The sequence below is a fragment of the Festucalex cinctus genome, chromosome 15 (genome assembly GCF_051991245.1).
Source record: "Festucalex cinctus isolate MCC-2025b chromosome 15, RoL_Fcin_1.0, whole genome shotgun sequence".
NCBI lineage: Eukaryota > Metazoa > Chordata > Actinopteri > Syngnathiformes > Syngnathidae > Festucalex > Festucalex cinctus.
Window position 1 is genome coordinate 14,575,630 of NC_135425.1, and position 21,845 is coordinate 14,597,474.

The window sequence follows — 21,845 nt, forward strand, 5'->3', positions numbered from 1 at the left end:
AGTACCTCCAACAAGGTTAAGAACTCATTTGAGGTTCCATATAGATATTTTTGTAATTTTACCATGTTTCCATATGGACTCCACACTGTTCCAGTGATTTAATGTTGCTGGTACCCTTGATTTTTCTATGACTAGTCTTATTTCAAAACACCCCATAAGACTTGGCAGAGTGCCTTCATACCATTTTTGTTAATGAATATGCTTTCACTTTTATACATGGGAATATAGTGCATTTTAAAGTGTTCTTGCCAGGCTATGCAGACCATATTCATTTGAGTCGCTTTCTGCCTCGTAGTGCATGGTTAGGTCTTTTGCCGTCATGTTAAATCCAGCCATTATTATTTGATTAAGTACAGTTAAAGCGGAAAAATTGATTATATTTGCCACGGTCAAATGAAATGTCTTCAATGTGCCCGCATAAACTCAGAGGTAGTTCACACGTGACCCTCCCATTCAGCCAGGCGCTGTCAGCGTGAATTAAGAGCTTGTGCTATCACAAAAGCACCACGGTGGAAACGTGTCTGTTTGACCTTAACGCTGAAGGAGCTTTTTAGAAAGAGCACAGCTCGCTTTTGTCCGGGAGTGTCCGTATGACAGAGGAGACGATAATGGCCGCCTTTGTAGTCTAGAGGGCCATCCATTGCTTCAATGTCAGCGATCATGCACAGATGATAGAGTGTTTGTGGTGACAAGTAAAGTGACCGACTAAACACACAGGGGCGGACACTGTAGGTTGAAGGAGAGTACCGGTAAGTACTCAACTGCCTTACGCAGGAACATATTGTATCACAACAAAAGAAAATTGAGGTAAATAGGAAGTTTGTTGACTTTTGTGGCAACTACATTTAACGGACTTCCCATCATATGGTAGCAAAATCCACCCTTTTGTTTTTTTAAATCTATCCCAGGGGCTGGCCATTTTGTCATTTGTTGACTACAGAGAAAATGACATAACAGCTGCACAAGGCTCAGGTAATGACCAATCACGGCTCACCTGTTAGGTCATGTGACGTTCACAAGCTGAGCCATTATTAGTCGTTACCTGAGCCCAGAGCAGCGATGATGTCATTTTCAGTCGACAAGGAGTGTCAAAATGGCCGTCCCTTGAGATGGATAAAAACGAGTGGATTTTGCTGCTTATTCATATTCCACAAACACAATATTAATCCGAATGTAAGTGTAAGATGGAGGAGCTACAGGAATCAGGGAATAGCTGAGTGATACGGTGTCAAGGTGACGTCTGCTCTTTGTCATTCTCCGCGACATGTACGCCCTCGTCATGCCAAAGAATTAGGACCTTTTATTCCCCCACGTCAACTGCGGGATTCCAAGGCTCGTTTATCGTAGCCGGCTGAATGTCACCCGGTTGGGGGTGGGTGGACTCCCTGACCGCGGGGATTCCCGTTAACCAGGCGGAATGACAATTACCATCCAGACGACTTTTTGCAAGCACAGAGGAGAGAAAGCGGAAAAGAGAGATGAGTCACCATCATGAGAGGGAGTTCAGGTTAGCTGTCTCCGATGATTAAATACGGAGAGATGTGCTCCCAATCTGCAGGGGAGAAGGTGGAGGAGTGAGTGAGGCATTTTGGACATCTTTGACAATGACCACCTACACTGTGCTCCAGTTACATTATTGTCTTGTCTCCATTTATTTAATTTCTCTCAAGCAGGAGGTTTGTAGCTCTATTAAATACATTAACTGGAATGGCGCACAGTGGAGAACACACTTCCAGGGTTAAGAGGAGAAAAAGTTTACAGTTGACTCTTAAATTACCAAGACTGAGAGTGTCCAAGTACTTTTGTCCCGAAAGTGTTTCTGGATCATGCTAGTAGGAGATGACTGCAGGTTATGCCGATGCCTGGGCAGAAGTAGTGTTGTTGTTGTTGTTTTGGTTTGTACTTCCTGATTGGTCCATTCACTTCGTTTGATAGGACTGTCAACTGATGACTGAAGGACTTTGATTTGAACCCTTTGTGGCTGGTGCCATGGTTTTAGCCTTATGTTTGACAAGCAGAAACAATGAATGCAGATGTAGACTGCTATGTTAGCATCTCATGCTAAGTTGCTAGTCACCTACTGACTTGCTGCTTTTACTGTATCTCCATGACTCCTTCCATCCACCCATTTTCTGTGGCTGGATTATTAAACAGTACTTATTTAGGGTTTCTGCGGGTCATTAAAAAGCATTACATGTAAATGGATTTGGCTAAAATTAAGGCCTTAAATGACATTAAGAAGAATGAAATCCAGTGTCCAAATGTATCAACAATTTAAATACAGCTGATGATTGTTGTTCATGCTTCGTTTACATACAACATTATGCCTTGTAGTTACTATAACAATATGTTTTTGTAGGGACTGCAGACTAGTTGCAATTTACAATGAACAAAATTACCTTGAGCTGCTTCATGTTCCAATTAACTCTGCTCTGAATTTGAAAAGCAAAATGTACTGTTCCTTTCACCAATGTCCAACATAAACACTATTGCCACCTGCTGGCAGAAAAATGACCTAAAACAAATCTATAACTCCTTATAAATGTTTCCTTTTAACCACAAATCACTTAAAAAAAAAATACTGTATCAATGAACTGAAAGAGGACACATTTGTATTTGTTGACCACATTTGTCCGCTTATATGTTAACAAGAGTATGATAAACTTATGCGATTGGCTGTCAACCAGTCCAGGGTGTCCCCTGCCTACTGCCCAGAGCCAGCTGAGATAGGCGCCAGCACCCCCCGCGACCCTTGTGAGGAAAAAGCGGTCAAGAAAATGGATGGATGGATGATAAACTTCTTTTTTTTTTTTCTTTTTTTTTTCTTTTTTTTTTTTTTTTTTTACTGTACATTCACAACAGATATAAAATGTGTGATTGAGTTCCGATTAATCGCGAGTTAACTGGAAATCATGCTGTAATGCTACCTATGCCTGATGTTCCCGGCAGCCGCGGCAATCATGTTTCAGACTTCTCATCTCGGACAGAACGGATGAGATGGGAAATTGTCACAGACTGTGATTGCTATGGATGCCTGGCCAGAGTTTATTTGAGTCTGCCGGGAACGCATTATAAACAGGACGCTAGCTAACCTACTTCCAAGGTTAGCTTCATGTACACACAATAATATGGATTGTTTTTCGCTTCTGCTGGCAGCTGCTCTACTAAACATGAAGTGTGTGCGCACTCCACTCGCAGTTCTTGATAAGGATCTGCCCGTATGGCTCTTTATTTCCTCGCAAGCCTGCTTACCGCCTGCCTCTGGACGCTTTCACGCTCCGTTTATCCATCACGGCTTGCCTTTGTAATTGTATGCACTCGCGCTTCTTACGGCAAAATTGATGTGCTGGCACGAGTCCTCCGACACGGAGGGGATAAATGTCTGCTGGCTGACCTTGTTTGAGATTTTTCTTCTGCAGCCGGACTATTGTGGTGCGGTGGGTGGGGGGAGTTAAAACAAGAAATCAGTCAGTTTGGGAAGATTTATTTATTTTTTTCTCAGTTTGCTTCTTAACCAAATATTCAAAAATATTTTACGCACACGTTTTCTCCACCGCCGCCCACGGATTGCGCTATCAATCATCCGCCCGTGGAAATCTCTTCCTTCCGCCAGTGCACTTCATTTCTGTGCCTCGCTTGTGTCACTTTACTGCCGCCATCCATCTCGCCTGACCCCGCCCCGCCATGGCAGGTGCGCGTGCACTGTGCCCTTGCTTCCACAATGACTTTTTTTGTCACACGAGACGTAAGCCACCAAATGGTTTGCCACGCCCCCTTGCTCCAATATAGACGTAAGCATCAGCTTGTCCTTGCAAATGCTCATCATTTGGCGACATCCCTCTTCTCCGGCCTGCTTCTGTCATGAGAACAGCCAAAGTGATTGGCTTTAAGTGGCGCAAGCTAACATGGGTGTAAACAAATCTTAAAGAATTATTGTTGGACAGGTGAGACAGGCAATATTTTTGTTGGTATTCACATTCGGCAGATAAGTGATCATGGTCGTTAGCATAGCCACTAGCATGCACTTCATCTCATGGTTGAATGTTTTATGTAGTAGAAGAGTTGTAGATTAGTCGATGATGTCACTGATATTTTTTAGGGATAGACCGATTATCGGTGCCGATATTTGGCATTTTGACCAATATCAGCATCGGCCTTTTTACGAATCTAAAGGCCGATAAAGCTGGTTTCTCACTGAGCAATGAATGCTTGTGAACGTAGCAAATTTAGGGTTTTCATCATGTGAGATGCTCACAGACAGTTTTACTTGTTGCAAAGAATTTTCAAACATATTCAGACAAATTTTCACTTGATGTTTTGAAACCTTATACAAACCCTGAGGGAACGTTTCATTTATGGACCTATTTAAATTTCCACTGTATGAAAAATGATGCTGACACTGGGAACTCCCTCCACGTTTTATTTAAAAAAATAAAATAAAATCTCCTTACATTTGTTGGTAGAATTTTTAAACAAAGTTGTCAATTCTTTATATGTCTAAAAATTTTTTACAAAAAGATTCTGACGATAATACCTTCTCTTTTACTGCAAATGAATATCTGCTTTTTATTTATTTATTTATTTATTTATTTATTTATTTTGAATTTTCTCTTTTACTGCAAATGAATATCGGCTTGAAATATCGGCTGTCGGTCTCCTTGACTACTACTAATCGGTATTAGCATCAGCCTTGGAAAAAACATATCGGTCTATCACTACTATTTTTTAGCACAGTGCAGCGGTCACAACTGTTTTTGTGCCACAGCCTGGTTTCACCTAAATCATCTTTTGCTGATAAGTAAGGAGTTAATTTTTATCCCTAAAAATTCTTTTCTTCTTCTTTTTATTTATTTATTATTTTTTTAACAACAGTTTACTCACACTTGCGAAAATTTGGTATTTACAGCATGTTTGTTAAAAGTGCCGGAAATGAATTTATTTATTTAGCTTAAAATAATTTTTGGATGCCTGTCCATTGGGTTTTTTTTCCCATGTATGTTAAAGGATCCAGTGGTTTACTTAAAATACAATAGAATAATAATGCATATTAAAGGTATTGTAGACTTTACACAAATCTGATCTGTTGGATTGGATAAGCCGATATTTTGCATTAAATGCAAAATTGGTGATCGGTTATAATGTCATACTTTATACAGCAAATACAATCTCGTTTACTTTAGGGATGTTCTGTGGTGCCATCGTTAATTAGCCAAGATTTTTCGGGATTTACAGTTGGATTTTTTTCACCACATTATTTTAGTATTGCACCCCCCCAATTTGCTTTTCAATGGCCGTCACTTATACTCAATTTTTGCCTATTCATTCATTTTGCCTATTCATGTCCCAATCTCCGCCAATAGTGGGGGTTTACTGTACAGCAAATAAACACGTTGTTTAAATAGGCTAGATTGATTGGTCCATCTTTTGATCGGATCTGAGATCGATTATTATTTAACTTTCTTTTTTTTTAGTGATCGGGTCCAAAATCATCATCATATTAAAGGCTCTAAAAAATTTAATTAATAAATGTTACTAAGACACAAGTGCTTGTATTGAAAAGAATATTTGAATTGTAATAGTCAGTGTCCAGTAAGAGTTTTGTTGTTCATGATGTTACTCAAAGCAAAACAAAGAAAGAAAGCATTGAAAGCCACACTTGACTGACTGCTCTTGCGACCACTACAGACTCCACCATTGATCTGTGTTGCAATCAGTCAAGCATCGACTCGTCAGGGTCAAAGGAGACACCAATATCTTTGCTAGATGTGAATTTATGACCAGCCCTTCCATTTCCTCTGTTTTTTCAGATGCGCTCCCCATATTGAGAAGGAAAACAAAAACTGTCCTCTCTCTTTTCTTGCATCACCCTGTTTTCCATTCACATTTCCCTTCTTCTTTATTTTTTTCCTTAGCCTTTTCTCCTCCCATTCATCCCTCCCCTCCTTTCTCCTCATCTACAGTCCATCGGCACACACTCTCGCTGTCTCGGTCAAACTCGCCTGAAATAATTTATTACTTAATGGTCTACAGGAGCTCACACCAACCCGATGGGACACGGCTTAGTTTATTTATTGATTTCCATTCCCTTTCTTGTCTCAGTGTACGACTGTGCGTGTGTGTGTTATGTGCATGCTGCGCACATACCAAAATCCATAAGACGCCCAAGGACATCTTGTGAATTTGCGATGCTGTTCAATTGACCCGCGGGTCGAAGGAGTGATTGATTTTATGTTCGAAGGCTAATCAGCCGTTACGGCGCAATTTGTCTCCTGCTTGGGCTGTTATCTGTTTGCATGACGAGTGTGTGTGCATATTGTGTGCGTTCTTTCGTACTGAATGTAAAAACTGCTCCGAGCTTCAAGTTCTACATTTATTTCTAATGATTGGTTTGTGATTTTGAGGTCACCACATTATTTTTTTTTTAATCCATAGGAAATAAATCGGGATGTTCGACGCCACTGTTTTTCAGGCCGATACCGATACCAAGTACCAATACCACTCTTACTTTTTATACATAATATTTCTCATCAAAAATAATGACAGATAATTTTAATGAAAGACATATAGATCCCAATATTAGGGATGGGTGAATCCCAGTACCAGATATCAGTGCCGATACAATTTTAAGGAAAAATGCTGTTTTAGGATATATAGGTCTTTCTTTAGAATTAGGTTTGCGCACGTACTGATACTTTATCGGTGCTTGCAACAGTGACCACTATTGGTATCAGCCACCCTCTTGTGGCCATTTAACCATCAGAAACTAGAAATGAGCAATTATAAGTATAGAAAATTATCATTATTTTCAGGAAAAATACTATATTGGGATATATACCGGTATGTCTTTCTTTAAAATCATCTTTCATTGTTTTTTGTGGGCAAAAGTTTATTTATTAAAAGTCCTAGTGGTATCGGTACTTAGTATCGATGACGACTCAGTTGGTCTAAAAAAAAAAACAGTGCTATTGTACATTCCTATTTAAAATGATCTGTTATAGTTTTTTGGGGGGAAATTTTATGTATCAAAAGCCCTAGTGGTGTCGGTCTTGGTATTGATATCAGTAACTCAGTAAAAGTGAACATTCCTCCCCAATTTAGAATTATTTGCTTGAAATTAATGGCAATTTTCTATTCTTCTAATTTCTAGTTCCTGTTTGTAAATGTGGCCACAAAAGGCCATCGTGAGTACCTACCGATTCCTTGAAATAAGGTCCAGTATAGGCCCAATACGATACCTGGTATCGGTACTCGACCATCCAGTGAATAAAAGTATTGCATGTATGCACAATGTGGAAAGAATGAAGTGGTTTGACTTTCATCTCTATGGACTGCAAAATCAGCTTTGGTCCATTTTTTATTTAGCCTCCAATTTCATTGCATCTACACTGTTTAATGCGCTGACCAATTAGTTGCCAATTAATTTTCGATTCATATTCTTTAAACTGAAGTGAGGCTATATTCTGCAAACTCTTCCTTGCCTTTGCAGCTCATAAAGGTTTTATGCTGGCCATGGCATGACCCTGGCACGTAAGAATTCAGTTTTTATTCTTTCCTGTGGATGAAAATTGGTTTGGGCATATGAGCAAATCAAATTAAGCCGCATCCGCTGTAATGATACGCTACGACTCGCGACTGATCAACAGTCGGCACGTTGCAGGGGTTCCTGCGGGGAATGCCACCACTCGTGTCCATCATATGCCACTGTCACGCCCCCCTCCCCTCTGTGTTTCTGCTGCTGCTGATGCTGTGATGATCTCTCCACTCTCCTCTCTCTCTCTCTCTCTCGCTCTCTCGCTCACTCTGTCGGTGCACATCAATGAGCCACAGAGCAGAGAGCGAGGAGGACTCCACGCGTGTATTTCCTCGCGGGCTCGTGCGCACGTGCTGCCTTCCTTTTATTTATTTATTTTTTGCTGACTGGATTTCCTCTTTGCCGCATTCCGACATCCGTCCGCAAGAAAGAGAGCGAGTGTGTGTGTGTTTTTTTTTTTTTTGTAAATTAGTGGTGGGAATGATTTGCTCTCCGTCTGCGTCGTTTCCATGTCAGCATGGGAACCGCCGCGTCCAAAAGGAGGAATTTGAGAAACGACGCGATATCGTCCGTGGCGGCAAAAGTTAGGTGAGGGACAGCCAGCTGAGCTCTCTTTTCATTTCTGTTTGTGTGTTGAAAGTGAAGTTTATGTTCTAATATTGTGCAATGTATTTTTTTTTTCACGCTTGTCCCGTCTGAAATGGCGCACCCAAATTCTTCGTGTCGGGAGTCTAATGCAGGACACGTTGTAGACTCGACTCTCTATTTGTGAATGAAGCGTCATTGTGTAATGAAAGTCATACAAGGGGGCTGCACTGTAAAACAGCATGAAACAAAATAATGTCAATCTGCCAATCAATCAACTCATGAGGAAGTGCTCATCCATCATTCTCACTTCAGTCTGGCAAGGCAGACACTTTGGCAGGAGTCCATACAGTTTAGTCTGAAGGAATCATACAGGCTGATGATTATTTTTTTCCCTACATGGAACATCTTGTCTCCGTGACGTCGTACGATTCCAATTCTATCAATGAATGACCTTGACTCCGCATCACACATGTGGGCCGACGTGCTCTTACGTCATCTACCTTGCTCGCCTTCTCTCCCCCTTTCTCGCTGCCTTGTTTGCATGCGGAGCCGCGTTTGTATGTGTGCCACCTTGAGAGGAGATGTGCTTCTCATACAGATTGGCGAGTGGCTACACAGGCTGTCCTGAGTGGGAAGCCTGCATTGTTAGGAAGGCGGCGGGGGAAGGAGGAGATTTCCATTCTTCAAATAGACTCGAGTGTACCCCAGTTGGTGAATGAGTGGCTTCTACGATAGCTTGTCCTGTGAGAAAAATAGTTGACATTCTGCCTTCCGGGTACGTATGTTCTGATTTCTTAAGCAACACCCCACTCGTTACGGAAAAATCTCCTCGTGGCGCTTACTGCTGCTTTGGTATGTGGTGTCCATTACTCCAAAAATAATATCTCAAAGACAATCCTGAGTCTCCTCCCTAAACCAGATTGCTATTGTATTACCAAAAGTGACCTGTGAGAGGTAGTGTGGTGCCACAGGGCTTCTGGATTGCCAGAAATTGTAAAGAGTGAACCAGCAATAAATGATAATCTCATTTAAATCGCATTGCTGTTCATGCTTTATTTTGCATACAAAATGACGCAAAGGGGTCACCGTAACACAATTTAGTATTAATAAATGTGATTAAAAATATGTATTTGTGGCGACTGGAGACTAGTTGTAATTTATAATAAACACAATGCTCTGGAGTCCACGAGCTTGTAAATGTTCCAAATACCAATGCTGTTTCTGTCATCAATGTCACGACATGAAACACTAATGCCATCTAGTGGCAAACAGATTAACTTGGAAAAATATTTTATTGTACAAGTAGAACAGATGTAATGTACGATTGAATTGCGATTAATCATGAATTAACTATGGAAATTATGCATTTATGATTAAAAATTGTAATGACTGAGTATAGGTGTGTGTGCGTGTGTATAGGCAGCACGGCATGGGCATTAAATTTCATTTTAAGTTGAATTAAAAAGCATAGAATTATATTTTCTGATAGCTGCAGAAACCTTGTTTAACTTATTCACTCCCAGCCATTTTCTCAGAAGCAATCCCCTTTGCTCCCGGCTGTTTGACTGGATTTTGACTAATTTTGCAAGGCCCACAGAATCTTGTGTTCTATTGCTATAAAAACATAGAAGCTACCAAAAGAAAAAAAGTATATTTCTATTTACATTTTGCAGCAATTAGCATTACAATATAGTTTCATCATTATTCACAAATCTAATTAGAATCGTGAGTATTTGAGGTTTTTTTTCCCAACATGGCACTGGTTGATCTCCTTTGCTCTGCTGCCACCTGATGGCCATTTGTGTAATAACTACTATTTCCTCAACTGTTTTTTTTTTTTTTTTTTTTTTTTTTTTGCTGTTGAGAGGCGGCATCAAAGCCTTCTGTATGCTCTAGCATAAAAAAAAAAAAACATTTAAAAAACATATAAATACGCCTTTGGCACACTTAAAACATTTAAAATATAACATATGTATACGTTTTTGGGAGCAAATGAGTTTAGAAGCGGGGCCAGCTTATATGAGTGTGTTCATTGTGTGTTTTACTCTTCTCCTGCCGTTGGAGACACCTGGAAACCCTGAAAAAGTGGAAGAAGTGTTTTCCTGTTTGTGTCCGGCACCACCAAGCATTACAGGTCATTTCCTAATTGGCTCCATCATTAATTCACTTTCTTGTCAGACTTACAGAGGGCTTCGCCAGGTCGGGTGAGTCGGGAGGTTGCTCCTAGCACGGCAACGTTCTTGACCAGGAACTGTCAGATTCTCGGGACATTGCAGAAGCAGCTGTGAGATGTCCTGCCACAAGTCTCACCTGTTCTCTCACACTGAACGAAGTAAATGGTGCAGGGTCTTGTTATACGTGTGCTGGTTGGTCATCTGGCTTTGGTTTTGTTGTTATCAGTTTTCAACTTTGATATTCCAATTCCATAGATGGCTATAAGAATTCTTTGATTTGTTTTGACAGTTGGCAACACTTTGAGACGCAGGTCGCCGAGAAGTCAAATTGCGGTTCTTTGTTGGTCCCTACATTCTGAGCACTTGAATGGTTAGCTTTGACTTTCCAACACGGGGGATTAATTTGCAAAGTGTGAGTTGGAATTATCACAATATGCTATAACTCTTATAGTTGCGCATAACTTAAAGCAAAAATTCCAAATCTCTTTCCAATTCTCTTCTCAATTACAGCTGCACTAATTAATTGTGCTTTATTGGGACTAATGGCGCCATTTTAGCATTATTGATATGCAATCATTGCACAAGTGAATTGCATTTTCACCAAAACTGTATAGATTCTGTTGTTGTATGATTTTGTAGGTCAGTTATTTTTTACTGTACCGACTGATAGGTACACTATTGGTTGCCTTTGCCTTACAATGGTACAGTTAGCTTAATGGTAACAATCAACAGACAAGTGAGTGTATAAAATACAAATGTACAAATACTCACAGGCTTATATCTTTTTTTCTTTGTGAAAAATTATCAATATCCCTGCAGTTTACTAAGTCAGTTGTGAATCTCTTCTTCGTATGTCTCTGTCCTGCTATACTGCCCCCTGGTGGTCAAAGCACACACCAGAAGGAGCAGCACAATGTCCTTTGAATTGTGGCCAAAAATGTTTGATTCTTTCCATTCTAATTTTGTCATTTAAATACAATGTTATAGAGTTCAACAACAAAATATTTTGCTGTTTGACGGAGCTGAATTAGAATAATGACATAATTTTAATGAGCTACTCATATCTCAATAGTCCATGGATAGCCAAATTCGAAGGCATCTTTTGTCCCTAGTCAAACACTCTGTCCCTAATTAAAGAGGCTTATGTCATAAAATCCTCTTTAAAAGCAGTCAGGCGTATGGCCCGGTTTAATTTTGGTGTGTTAATAGCACTATGAGCCTGAGCTCCTGCTGATGGGAAACGCTGCTCAATCACATCCAATATTTATTAGTTACTCACTGGCACATGACCCTGCAAATGTACACGCAGGCATGCCAAAGTGCTTTTCTCTATATTTTAACACACACACTATAGTACGTTCGTTGGCTGATGTGCCTTTAAGTGGCGTTGCCTAGCAAGTGACGTCGAGATTGGAGTGATAACGGTTTTGTGTCTTGTAGCATCTGCTTCCTGCTTCTTGCTTTTCCCCCTTTGCGTTTGTGTATTTGACTGCTTTGTTCCAGTGTATCGATGACTGATTTGGTTTTGTTTGTTTTCATTTTAATTGTGTGACAACATCTGATATTTGCTATTTACATTGATAAAGTGGTGGTTCAGAACTTGGAAAAAAAAACTGGCCGCATTCGTAAGCCAACATCGCTAATTATTTACTAGTTACACCACATATTTTTCTTCTGATGGAATAAGACAAGGGGTTATTTGTCTTCAGCAGGGTACACAACAGTGAACAACTTTTGTTTTATTTATTTTTTTAACATTGGCAACCCTGCACACGTATGGTGTTCCTCAGGGTTCAATTCTGGGGCCTCTGCTGTTTTCATTGTCTCCGCTCTTCCGCATTTTGAAGGTCTTGGTCTTGTCTCTGTCTTGGACCAGTCAAACTTGGGATTTTCTGTCGAGACCAGCAATAATCTGCTATTCTTCAACCTCATGAATGAGTTAATGTGTTAACTGTTCTGAAACTGTGATTGGTTTCATCTGACCAGGAAACCTTTGCAATAATCAAAATCTACGATATCCAACTTTTATATAAAGATTGAGTCTGTAACTTCAACATAACACCTAACACTAAACGCCACATGAAAAGAAGATCACGAAAACATCGTGGCACAGGAAAAGCTACTGTATGACAATTGACAAAGAGAGTATGTCTTCATGTTTATGGATGGCTGGTTACGAAACAGGTCACTCTCTCGCCTCCAGCAGCGCATGAGACACAATGAGCCACTGAGAGCCTTCAATGGAGGCTCTCCAATGCTGTCACATGGATCGTAAAAAAGCTTTGATGGCGCTCTGCCGAGCTGAGAGGAGGGAGGAGGCCTGATGCAGTCACACCCCAAGGCCGACAGACAAGGGGTTTGCACTGAGGGCGTGACAGATGAAAGGTTTTTATACACGGATGCAAATTACATATCCTTAGTGTATCCACGATGGTCAACAGGTGTGCTGGTCTTTTGTCATGGGCCGCTCTACTTGGTTGTGTAAAGGTGCCCCCTCCCCCACACACTCCCTGAGATAACTCATTCACTGCCCATCCAGTTAAAATTGATTTTTGACATGTTTCGCCGTCAGTGAGAGCAGTAAATGAGATAATTATACAAATTGACGTAAAGGAGGTTTATCCTGATCACACTTTGTGATTGCTGATTCTTAGTTAAGTGTCCTCACTTGAACAATTTCACCATCACATTTTCCTCTCCATCTGTCTCCTCTTTGTAGACAAACTATAAATGTGTCACCATTAAACATGCTGACTGACTGGCTGGATATTTATTGGGACAGTGCAGTTTTATTCAAAGTATCTCAACTGAAGTTTCATTATTCCCGTCAGTGATGGTATTAACTCCTTTTGTTATTGTTGTCCACAAAGCACAGTCTAAATAGGAAAGTAGTAAAGTCATTCACATTCAAAAGCATTCCCGTAAAAAAAAAAAAAAAAAAAAAAAGTGTACCATAGTAATTGTTGGAGTTGATTGTTGCATCATTCACAAAGATAGTTTTCATCGGCTTGCACATCCCACGCTTTCCTGACAATCACAACATTGGGGGAACAAAAAAGTGGGGTGGACAAACCTGCGCAGCAGATCTCAACAGGTTCCTGCTGCGCGTACTGCTAGGAGACCTAATTCAATTAGTCCGTCCGAGAGGATGAGGAGATTCAATCAGGGCGCGCTGAGAGTGAGGCATCTGTTTGCTTGGCAGCCCATTGTTTACGGCGGCGAGACGCCTGGAGGGACATTAGGCCTGATGGTATTCAAACCAATGGGAACGCAGCCAGGAAGTGTTTTTAACCACAAGACTCCTGTCCTCTCAAGATATATGGTCACTGTGTTAAATGGCACTGGGAATAGCCAGGAGACAATCAGATGTGAGTCGATAATGTGATGACTTAGTGCCCATGGCGGCATAATTTATCATAAGTATCCTTGCGTGTCTACCTGCAATGTACACGTGGAGCTCAGACGGCACATCACCATCCATCATGTGTGTATATTTACTAAATGTAAAACTTTTTAAAGGCAGAAAACATTACATTGCATGACATATGGTAAGACTGTTAAATTATTTCGAAGGCGGCAAACATGAATTAGAAAGCCCTCACCAAAAACATCTGCTAGATGCTCAATAAAATGGCAACCCAATAAAATGCGACTCGGGGATAAAAACCACCAACACAAGAAAAATTGCATTGGGGAAAATTCTGAGTTGGTTTGATGACGTTTTTGATTTAATGGCATGAGATGGATGCACTGCAGAACCCTTTGTCTACATTGTGACTTGTAGCCTACCCCAGCTGAAAAGAGGTTTGCGTGTCACAAATTCTGCCTTGCAACAAGGTAGGCAGGGAATGTGATGTTACCCAAATATTGAATATCTGCAAAATTGTGACTTAACATTGTACGAACAGGAAGGTACATTAGGGCTACTCTGACATGAAAAGAAACTAAAATTATGCAACCAAAAGTCAGAAAGGGATGCCAATAATGCAAGGGAAAATAATTTTTTTTCTTCCAAGAATACGAATAAATTGTTGACTTATGAGAATAAAGTTCTAGTTGGGAATAAAGTGTTCAAATTAGACTACGCCAATGTGATTGGCTGGATCGTGATCGGACGATATTTTGCATTTTATGCAAAATCGGTGATCGGCTGTAATGTCTTAATTTGCCCAATTGATCAATGATATCATTGATTGGCTCGACGAAATAAGACATGTGTTTATCAGAATTTTTTTTAAGATTGAAGTTGTAATTTGATTAAAACAAAAATTTTGGTACAGTGATGATGTAACCTGACAATAAAGATATATTATTACTAGAATAAAATAGTTAAAAAAATAAATAAATCATAATGTTAGGAGATTAAAGTCGTAATGTAATGACAGAAAGTCATTTAAATTTTAAGTAATAATAAAAAAAAAGTTATGAAAATTAAGTTTTAATATTCCAAGATTAAAGTCGTAAAGAAAGCTTGAACATTTCAAAAGTGCATTTGACAGTATGGAAACATACAGCGTGCCCGCCACCCCCACCACCTCAAATCACTCCACTGCTTGGTGCTGCTACTTCTCAGCTCCCTCAGAATGCATTTCGTTTCAAATTGACTGTCAAACATTTCGTCCACTTCTCATCATGGAGAAACCGAACAAGAATTTGTTTTAATGGATGGACTGAGTGGCGCCTTGCTCGCTCTGTTTCATTCTCCATTTCCTGTCACATAATGTATGATGATGGCGAGTGTTCGGCGCCATTGTTTGCCAATTCCAATCAAGCAAGCGGCCTGCTGAATAATACAACGTGGAACTTCAGAGGGACACCTGCTTGATTAGTGCGGCTACCGCATTCATCATGAGTGTCCTTGAACGGGGGCCGCGTGCATGTTTTGACTACTTCGATGCTGTTTTGAAGTCATTGCCAAATACATCCCAAAACAGCAGAGGCCCCACAATTGAACCCTGTGGAACACCAATTCATATTGCGCTTATTCGTCTGACTGCTTTTTTTTTTTTTTTTTTTTTTTTCTTGCTCAGCATAGAAACATTCCTTCATGGTGTGCGGGATTGCAGAGGCATTGCATGATGTCCTATTTTTAGTGAGGAGCTGTGTTGGAGCTGAGTGGTTGTAACACATGTCAAGTCTCTGAGGATGGTTAACATCCTCGCCCCAAGGGGAGTATGGTTTACTGCGGATGCGCGCTGGTGACGATGAACACCCGAGTCACTCGCATCAATTCTCGAAGGCTGTTCAATTTAGATTTAGTGCCTATGTCTTTATTTTTTTGTCTGTGAATCAATTAGTTGAAGATTATGCCAATCCCTAGAATTGGGTCAGTTGGACCATGAAATGTAAATGCAGCCATTTGAAGAGTTTTGCTCGAGTGTTAAGTTACTATTCCAGAGAGACAGGAAAAAAAAAATCCTGAACTTCTCTGAGTCCCAGGAGCATTTGCATTCATTTGTTTTTGTCTCTAAAATGTGTATATGACTTGTTATAGGAGTTCACTGTTAGTTCATCTTTAAAGCCATTTCATTTAAGCGGCTTTGTTCACTCACTTTGTCTCTTGAGGTATCCACAGAAGAGCAAGAGTGAGAAAAGAGGCAACCAGGAGATTAGAGGACACAAAGTGCACTAAATGAAAATTTGTAATGTTTGGGAGAAAATTAAAAGATTAGAGCATCAGAGATTTTTTTTTTTTTTCAATCTTAATTGTGTAATTTGGATTGGTGAGTCAAATGGGGTGTTGCTTACAAGTTACCACTCAAAACACCTCAGTTTTCCTAAATATACGGGAGGATAATTCTGCTGCTGTGGCTGAAAACGCTCCAGGTTATAGTCTGGCAGGGCATCAATCCAGACTTAATAAATTAATGATAATGCCTTTAACACCCGTTCAGTAAAAAGAAGCATTTTGACTTGCAGCAGATTCATTAGTCAGCCAGTACTTGCTGATGCTAGTTATTGCTCATTAGTCAGTTAGCATTGAGTGGTCTACTAAGGACAAGTTGGAAAATCAGCCTTACATCTCCAAAATGTTTGGATTCAAGACATGTACAAAATACAAACCAGCAGAGATCATCACCGGTTATGAAACCAGTAGACATTCATACAGCTTCTTTCTACTTGCCATTAACGTTTTAAGAGTTGATACATAGTTCAATGTGGCACGTTGCCATCTCTGTAGTGCTATTATTACCGCGTTCGTTATTGCGGCTCTGTCACTTTGTATCATTTGTGAAATTCTATTGTCTATGAGTGCACTATTGCACACTCTCAAGTCTGTAAAGATTCTAAACTAAATATGTCATGTTCCATGCCTGCAGGCTGTACTCTCAGTTGTGTCTTGCTGTAATTCCAGTTTGAGACTGACCTGTGGTGGCGCCCATGAGACGCTGCAAAGCTGCTGCTCATCAGTAATTATGTTTTGTGTATTTAAGAGGCAGCTTCTGCTTATGAAATTTGTCACACTATTAGCTTGCTCATACCTCAGTCCAAGTCCTGCTTTTAACCTTATGGAGTTGTATTAGTTCATTTCCTGTTTAGGGACTTGTCCTGCATGTACAGTAGCTGTGGATTATTTGCTCTCTAGACAGTAATTAATTTACCTGCTAATTAGCCAGTCATAGTTTTACTCTTGGCTGTAACAGTTCATGCCACACTTCATTGGAAAGTGTACTGTATTGAAAAGTGTACTGTTCACAATGGCATTTCACTATAGTATAGCGGTTAGCATGGTTCACAGTCTTCTCCTGTTAATTACTACTCGTCCACCTTCCGTGATAACAATACCTGTCAGGAGTGTAGCTCATTTGCCGCCAATGGTTGGTGACTAGAGGAGTCGCTTTTCACCATATTTAGCCATGCTAGCTAGCCAGCACTGTATACAGCCAGCACCATACTGGCCCTGGATCATTGAGCTACTATTAATGTTGGGCTCTTCAAATGACAGCTTGAAACTTTCTCACTTTATTTCACTAACTTACTACTCCGTGTGTACATCATCTTATCCCCATGGTGTTACGAGTGCTGGGTGCTAAATAGACAGCTCATTTGTGTCTTAGTGCTGCATGTTCTTGTCTCTTAGAATTCTGTCTTGACGTGTCACTAACCTCTCTTGTTCCCTTCCCAGTAATAGTAGGCATCTGTTTCCAGTGGTGCAGCCAAAAACGGCAGATAAATTATGAATGTGGTACCTAAACCTGCTCCATCTTTAGATGATTCTGGTTTGGTTAATTATGTCAACACACCAAAATTTACGGGTCCTTGCTTGTTATGGAAATTGGTTAACTAGTTTTGCCATCAAAGAATGTAATCAGAGGGAATTATCGCATGAGAATTGCTAGCGGGATTTATTAATATTAATAGAGTTAGAGTCATACCCACTTTTCCTCATTTCCTCTTTTCATTCCACATCACAATAATGGACTGTTGTTCCTATAATTATTGTGGTTGTATATTTCCCATTGGTGAGATGTGTATTCATCTTTTCCTCTGCTCATTTGTATCATGCTGCATAGCAATGTCATCACTCAAATGACAAAATGTGTCTCATTACGGGTACGCCCGAGGCTGAATTATTGGACCTTTTTGAAAATGACAGAGAAGAACATAACGTACTTTTCCACCGAGCAGCAGGGTTCAGGGAAGCCACACATTTTGTCTGTTTTTGTGTGTCTATCTCACCTTACCTGACCTACCTTTTAGCTGTGTAGGTTGCCACTAGACATGCTGCTGTGGTCACAAAAGATCTTTCTTGTTTGGATTTGGACAATAAAAACATGGTCTGAAAAAAAAATATGGCTTATAAGGTGGCAGTTTAGCGGATAATGCAAAGATGCAGTCTCTGTCACATTTGTTAAATTTATTTGAGTTTTATGCCGTCTTGCTTCTAACTCAGATTACTCTGAAGTCATCCTCCATACTGACCGTTTTTATGGTCCAGTATCTGCTGGGGATTTCTCTAATTGCGTCTTTGGCATTCTGGCTTGAACAAGCAAATTCTGTAAGAATTGTCCTTTCAACTTCAGAGATAGGGTTTAGCTATAGTTGGCTGAAGGAGTAATTTAGATACTTGGTTAGCAAAGCTGGGAGATTTTTCATCTGCTAGTTACCAACAAAAGGGTGAGTGAGTGTTTTGGAGAATGTAGAAAGCGGAAGAACAAAATATTTATGGCCTCTCTCTGCTGTAAACTGAGGTCACGCTTTGAAATGTCTACCTGAAACCATTCACCCTGCGTCCTCCCCCGCTGTCCCTCTCTCTCTATTTACTCTCTCTCCCTCTCTCTCTCTTTGTGAGGCTGCCTGAAGTATGCAGATAAAACAGCTGCATCTTAATCTGTGGGTGGCGTGAGCCTACAAAGAAGACAATTAAGGTTATAATTTGGACTCAGCTTGCACTTCTCTCTTTCTCTACCCTTTTGCTTGCGGTGTTTTTCCACCTATCCTTCCAACACACCCATCAATTGATGGCGTTATGTGTGTGTGTTTGTCCACAGAGCAGCACGAGCATTTGGAGAGTACCTGTCCCTCACACACCCTGACAACCGAAACGGATCAGGTCAGCGTCTTTGCCGTCCTGATGTTGCGTCGTTTCGTCCATCCATTTCCCTTCATTTTACCAACCATAGACAAGCAGGGTTGTGATCTCCTGCCCTTTACTTGCGCAGAAGTGATTTCACTTTACTTCTCTCTAGCACCTCGACATACACTCTAAAAATAACAAAACAAACCAAAAAAACTCCCCAAAGTATTTACTTGAAAAAAAAAACTAGTCAAGTTTTTTCACTTAGAAATTCTAAGTAAATTTTACAAGGAGAGTTTTGAGTACATTTTTACCAGTTTCTTAAAAAAAAAAAAAAGTTGTTGAGCCAACAACATTCAGGTTGGGAGACAGCCACTCTACCACTTGAGCCATGCCGCTCCAGCTGTGTGTTAGCATATTGATGGTGTCAGTTGGAATCCTTGTACTAACCTGGAAATAGCCAGATTGATAATTGTGATTCACTCAAGGGAGTTTTTCATAATATCAATCTGAGACTGCTCCACGGTGATTTGCTCGGGAAAGGCAAGGACATTGTGAGCAATACGTCGAGCTGATTGGACGATGCGGCATCTTGTACACATTTGTTTTGACCAATCACGGCAACGGATGAAAATGTCTTCGGTCTCATCTTAGTTAGAAAAAAATAAATAAAGCAAGAACATCTTTACCAGATAAAAATGCACAAAGCCACTATTCAACAAGGTCAGTAATTCTGCACGAACAGAATTAATTGCAGCATCCATTCGTCCATGTTAGGTTAGTTTGTTTCTCACGGTGTTAACTGTTGGCGCTTCCTGGTTTCGTCACAGCGTATCCCGCCCCAAACACAATGTCGCTCTGTGATTGGTGGTTCAGATCGGTGGAAATAAACCATCTCAGTACAAGATATATTGTTGGAAGTTTGTGAACACCGCGAGAATTCAGCTTGCAGAGCAAGGTTAACCTTGTACCTCCAAGAGGCGTTTTTTTTTTTTTTTTTTTAATGGACACACTAACAGTGCACTGCAGTGGCAAACACCAAGAGTGGCTGGTAGAGTGGCTGTTTTCCAAGCTGAAGGTCACGAGTTCGTTCCTCAATGCTTGGGTAATTTTTTTTAAATAAACTGGTAAAACTCTCCTTGTAAAATTTACTTAGAATTTCTGAGTGAAAAAAACTTTATTGTTTTCCAGGTGATATACTTTTTTTTTTTTTTAAACAGTGTACTTGATACTTGAGTGATTGTCCGCCTTCCCTTTCTTGAAACTCTAGCTCATCTCCTTTGTGAAACCTTGGTGGGTGCTGACCCAGAGTCGCCATCTGAGACCACCGGCCCCAACAACAACCACCTTCACCTGTGCTCCGACAACAAGGACTCCAAAGATACTCCAGAGGACATAGTAGTGAAAACTTCCTTGGGTCTACACCATAAACCGCCTCCGTCCATAACTGTTTCCAGTAAGCCGGTGCGGTTATCCCTCGAACGCAGCTTCTCAGTGGAGGAGGACAAGCAGAAGGGTGTGGAGTGCACTCTGCAGCCTGCTCGCGTCTATACCATCACCACCCAGCACGGTATGCTGATGAGTGGCGGCCGGGGTAGCAAAGAGAGCCTGGAACTGGATGTTTTAAAGGAGAGGTCAGGGAGTGGAGGAGTGGGACCCAAAGGTAGCAGTGGAGGCGGACACACTACCTTGATCCAGCCCTCCACTTCCCCTTCATCCTCCTCGTCGTCTCCGACCCAGTACCAACAAACCGGGAGCAGCCGCGGCGCCGGCAGCTGTGGCGGCACCCACCATCACCACGGCAACCACCATCACCACCACACAGGACCTTCAAGCAGCGGAGGAGCCTGCGGGCCAAGCGGAAGCAGTAACCAGCAAGCCATGAGCGTCTCGGGGTCTCACTCCCACCATGTGGCACATCACCACTCTCACCACCACCATCACTTGGCTCAGCCCCCCCTACAAACCTCCGTCAGCGCCCACAACATCCGCAGCTGGGGAGACGGCGGTAAAGGGGAGGCAGAATGCAGCGTGCTGGCGTGCGAGTCCTGCAGCGCCGTCCCCTCTCGTAGTCAAGGATCCCTGGACCTAGAAAGTGCATCCCGAGAGCCAGGCAAGCAGCACCGACGGCTAGAGAGGATGTGGAGTGTGGACCGGGTGACTGGGCTGGAGAGAGGTGAGGGGGCAGGGGACACACAGAAGAGGAGAGGCACGAAATTACAAATGGCTTTGGAATTGGGTCAGAAGCTCTTGTAGTGGGTTATGTGCTTCAGACCGGAGAAGAAGTAGCTTTTGGAATACAGTAAACCTTCATGATTCACAGGGGGATAAGAGTCGAGCCCTGCTAACTAATACTGGAAACACATGAGTAATTACCCTCCTCAAATCCTCAAATATTTATAATTGTCATAATGAATCGCTCACACCCTAAATATACTCGTCCTAACGATGATAAACTATAATATTGAAACACTGTCATGTAATTTCAAACTCAGGCTGACAAACATTCGCACCCGGGTGATAACTTGAAAGAAAAAAAAAAGACAAAAAAAGAAGCTTATTTATTTATTTATTTATTTATTTAATCATTAAAAAAAAAAAAAAAAAAAAGTCAGCCTCAACTTCTCGGCAATTCACCTTCTAACTATTCCGTAATGATGTCACAAGTCAAAATGGCGGTCTTATGCTGCATTCGAGAAGGGTTCGAAGTCTGATGTATCCCACTCGGAGTGTCCAGTTCCACCCTCAGGCTTTGGGGCAAATATAAACAACAAAGATGGCTGATTCCGATAAACTGTTTGTTGTTCTGGTTAACGCAGCATTTCCAAATCACATTGTGTCACGTGAACATATGTTTTGTGTTTACATTTTCCTCGAACGCTTTAGGAACTGACACAATTTTCTCCAATTTCCCACTTTCCTCGAATGCAGCATTTCTCCTCCGTGAAGCATCACTCTCTCATTGAAAAGCATTGGACTTTGGATCATTGTAATTTGATTTGTGAGGATTATTTGGATTTGAGAATTTGATAAA

At 41.0% G+C, this 21,845-nt stretch overlaps 2 protein-coding genes across 4 annotated transcripts in view; both read left to right on the top strand.

The window, feature by feature from the left end:
- pnpla7a (patatin-like phospholipase domain containing 7a) overlaps positions 1-18,842 on the top strand; it is a 46,837-nt gene extending 27,995 nt beyond the window's left edge. The window contains exons 37-38 of one of the 3 annotated variants that reach the window (XR_013278647.1): positions 18,587-18,662; positions 18,786-18,842. The gene's annotated coding sequence lies outside the window, so the exon portion shown is untranslated. Of the gene's footprint in view, positions 1-10,305; positions 10,321-18,586; positions 18,663-18,785 lie in introns of those variants that run through there. The other 2 variants (XR_013278646.1, XR_013278648.1) reach the window with 2 other exon arrangements.
- nsmfa (NMDA receptor synaptonuclear signaling and neuronal migration factor a) overlaps positions 7,790-21,845 on the top strand; it is a 36,271-nt gene continuing 22,215 nt past the window's right edge. Inside the window, exons 1-3 of the mRNA XM_077496804.1 lie at positions 7,790-8,119; positions 18,786-18,847; positions 20,082-20,987. Coding sequence (XP_077352930.1) covers positions 8,049-8,119; positions 18,786-18,847; positions 20,082-20,987 — 1,039 coding nt within the window. The 5' untranslated portion in view covers positions 7,790-8,048. The remainder of the gene's footprint in view (positions 8,120-18,785; positions 18,848-20,081; positions 20,988-21,845) is intronic.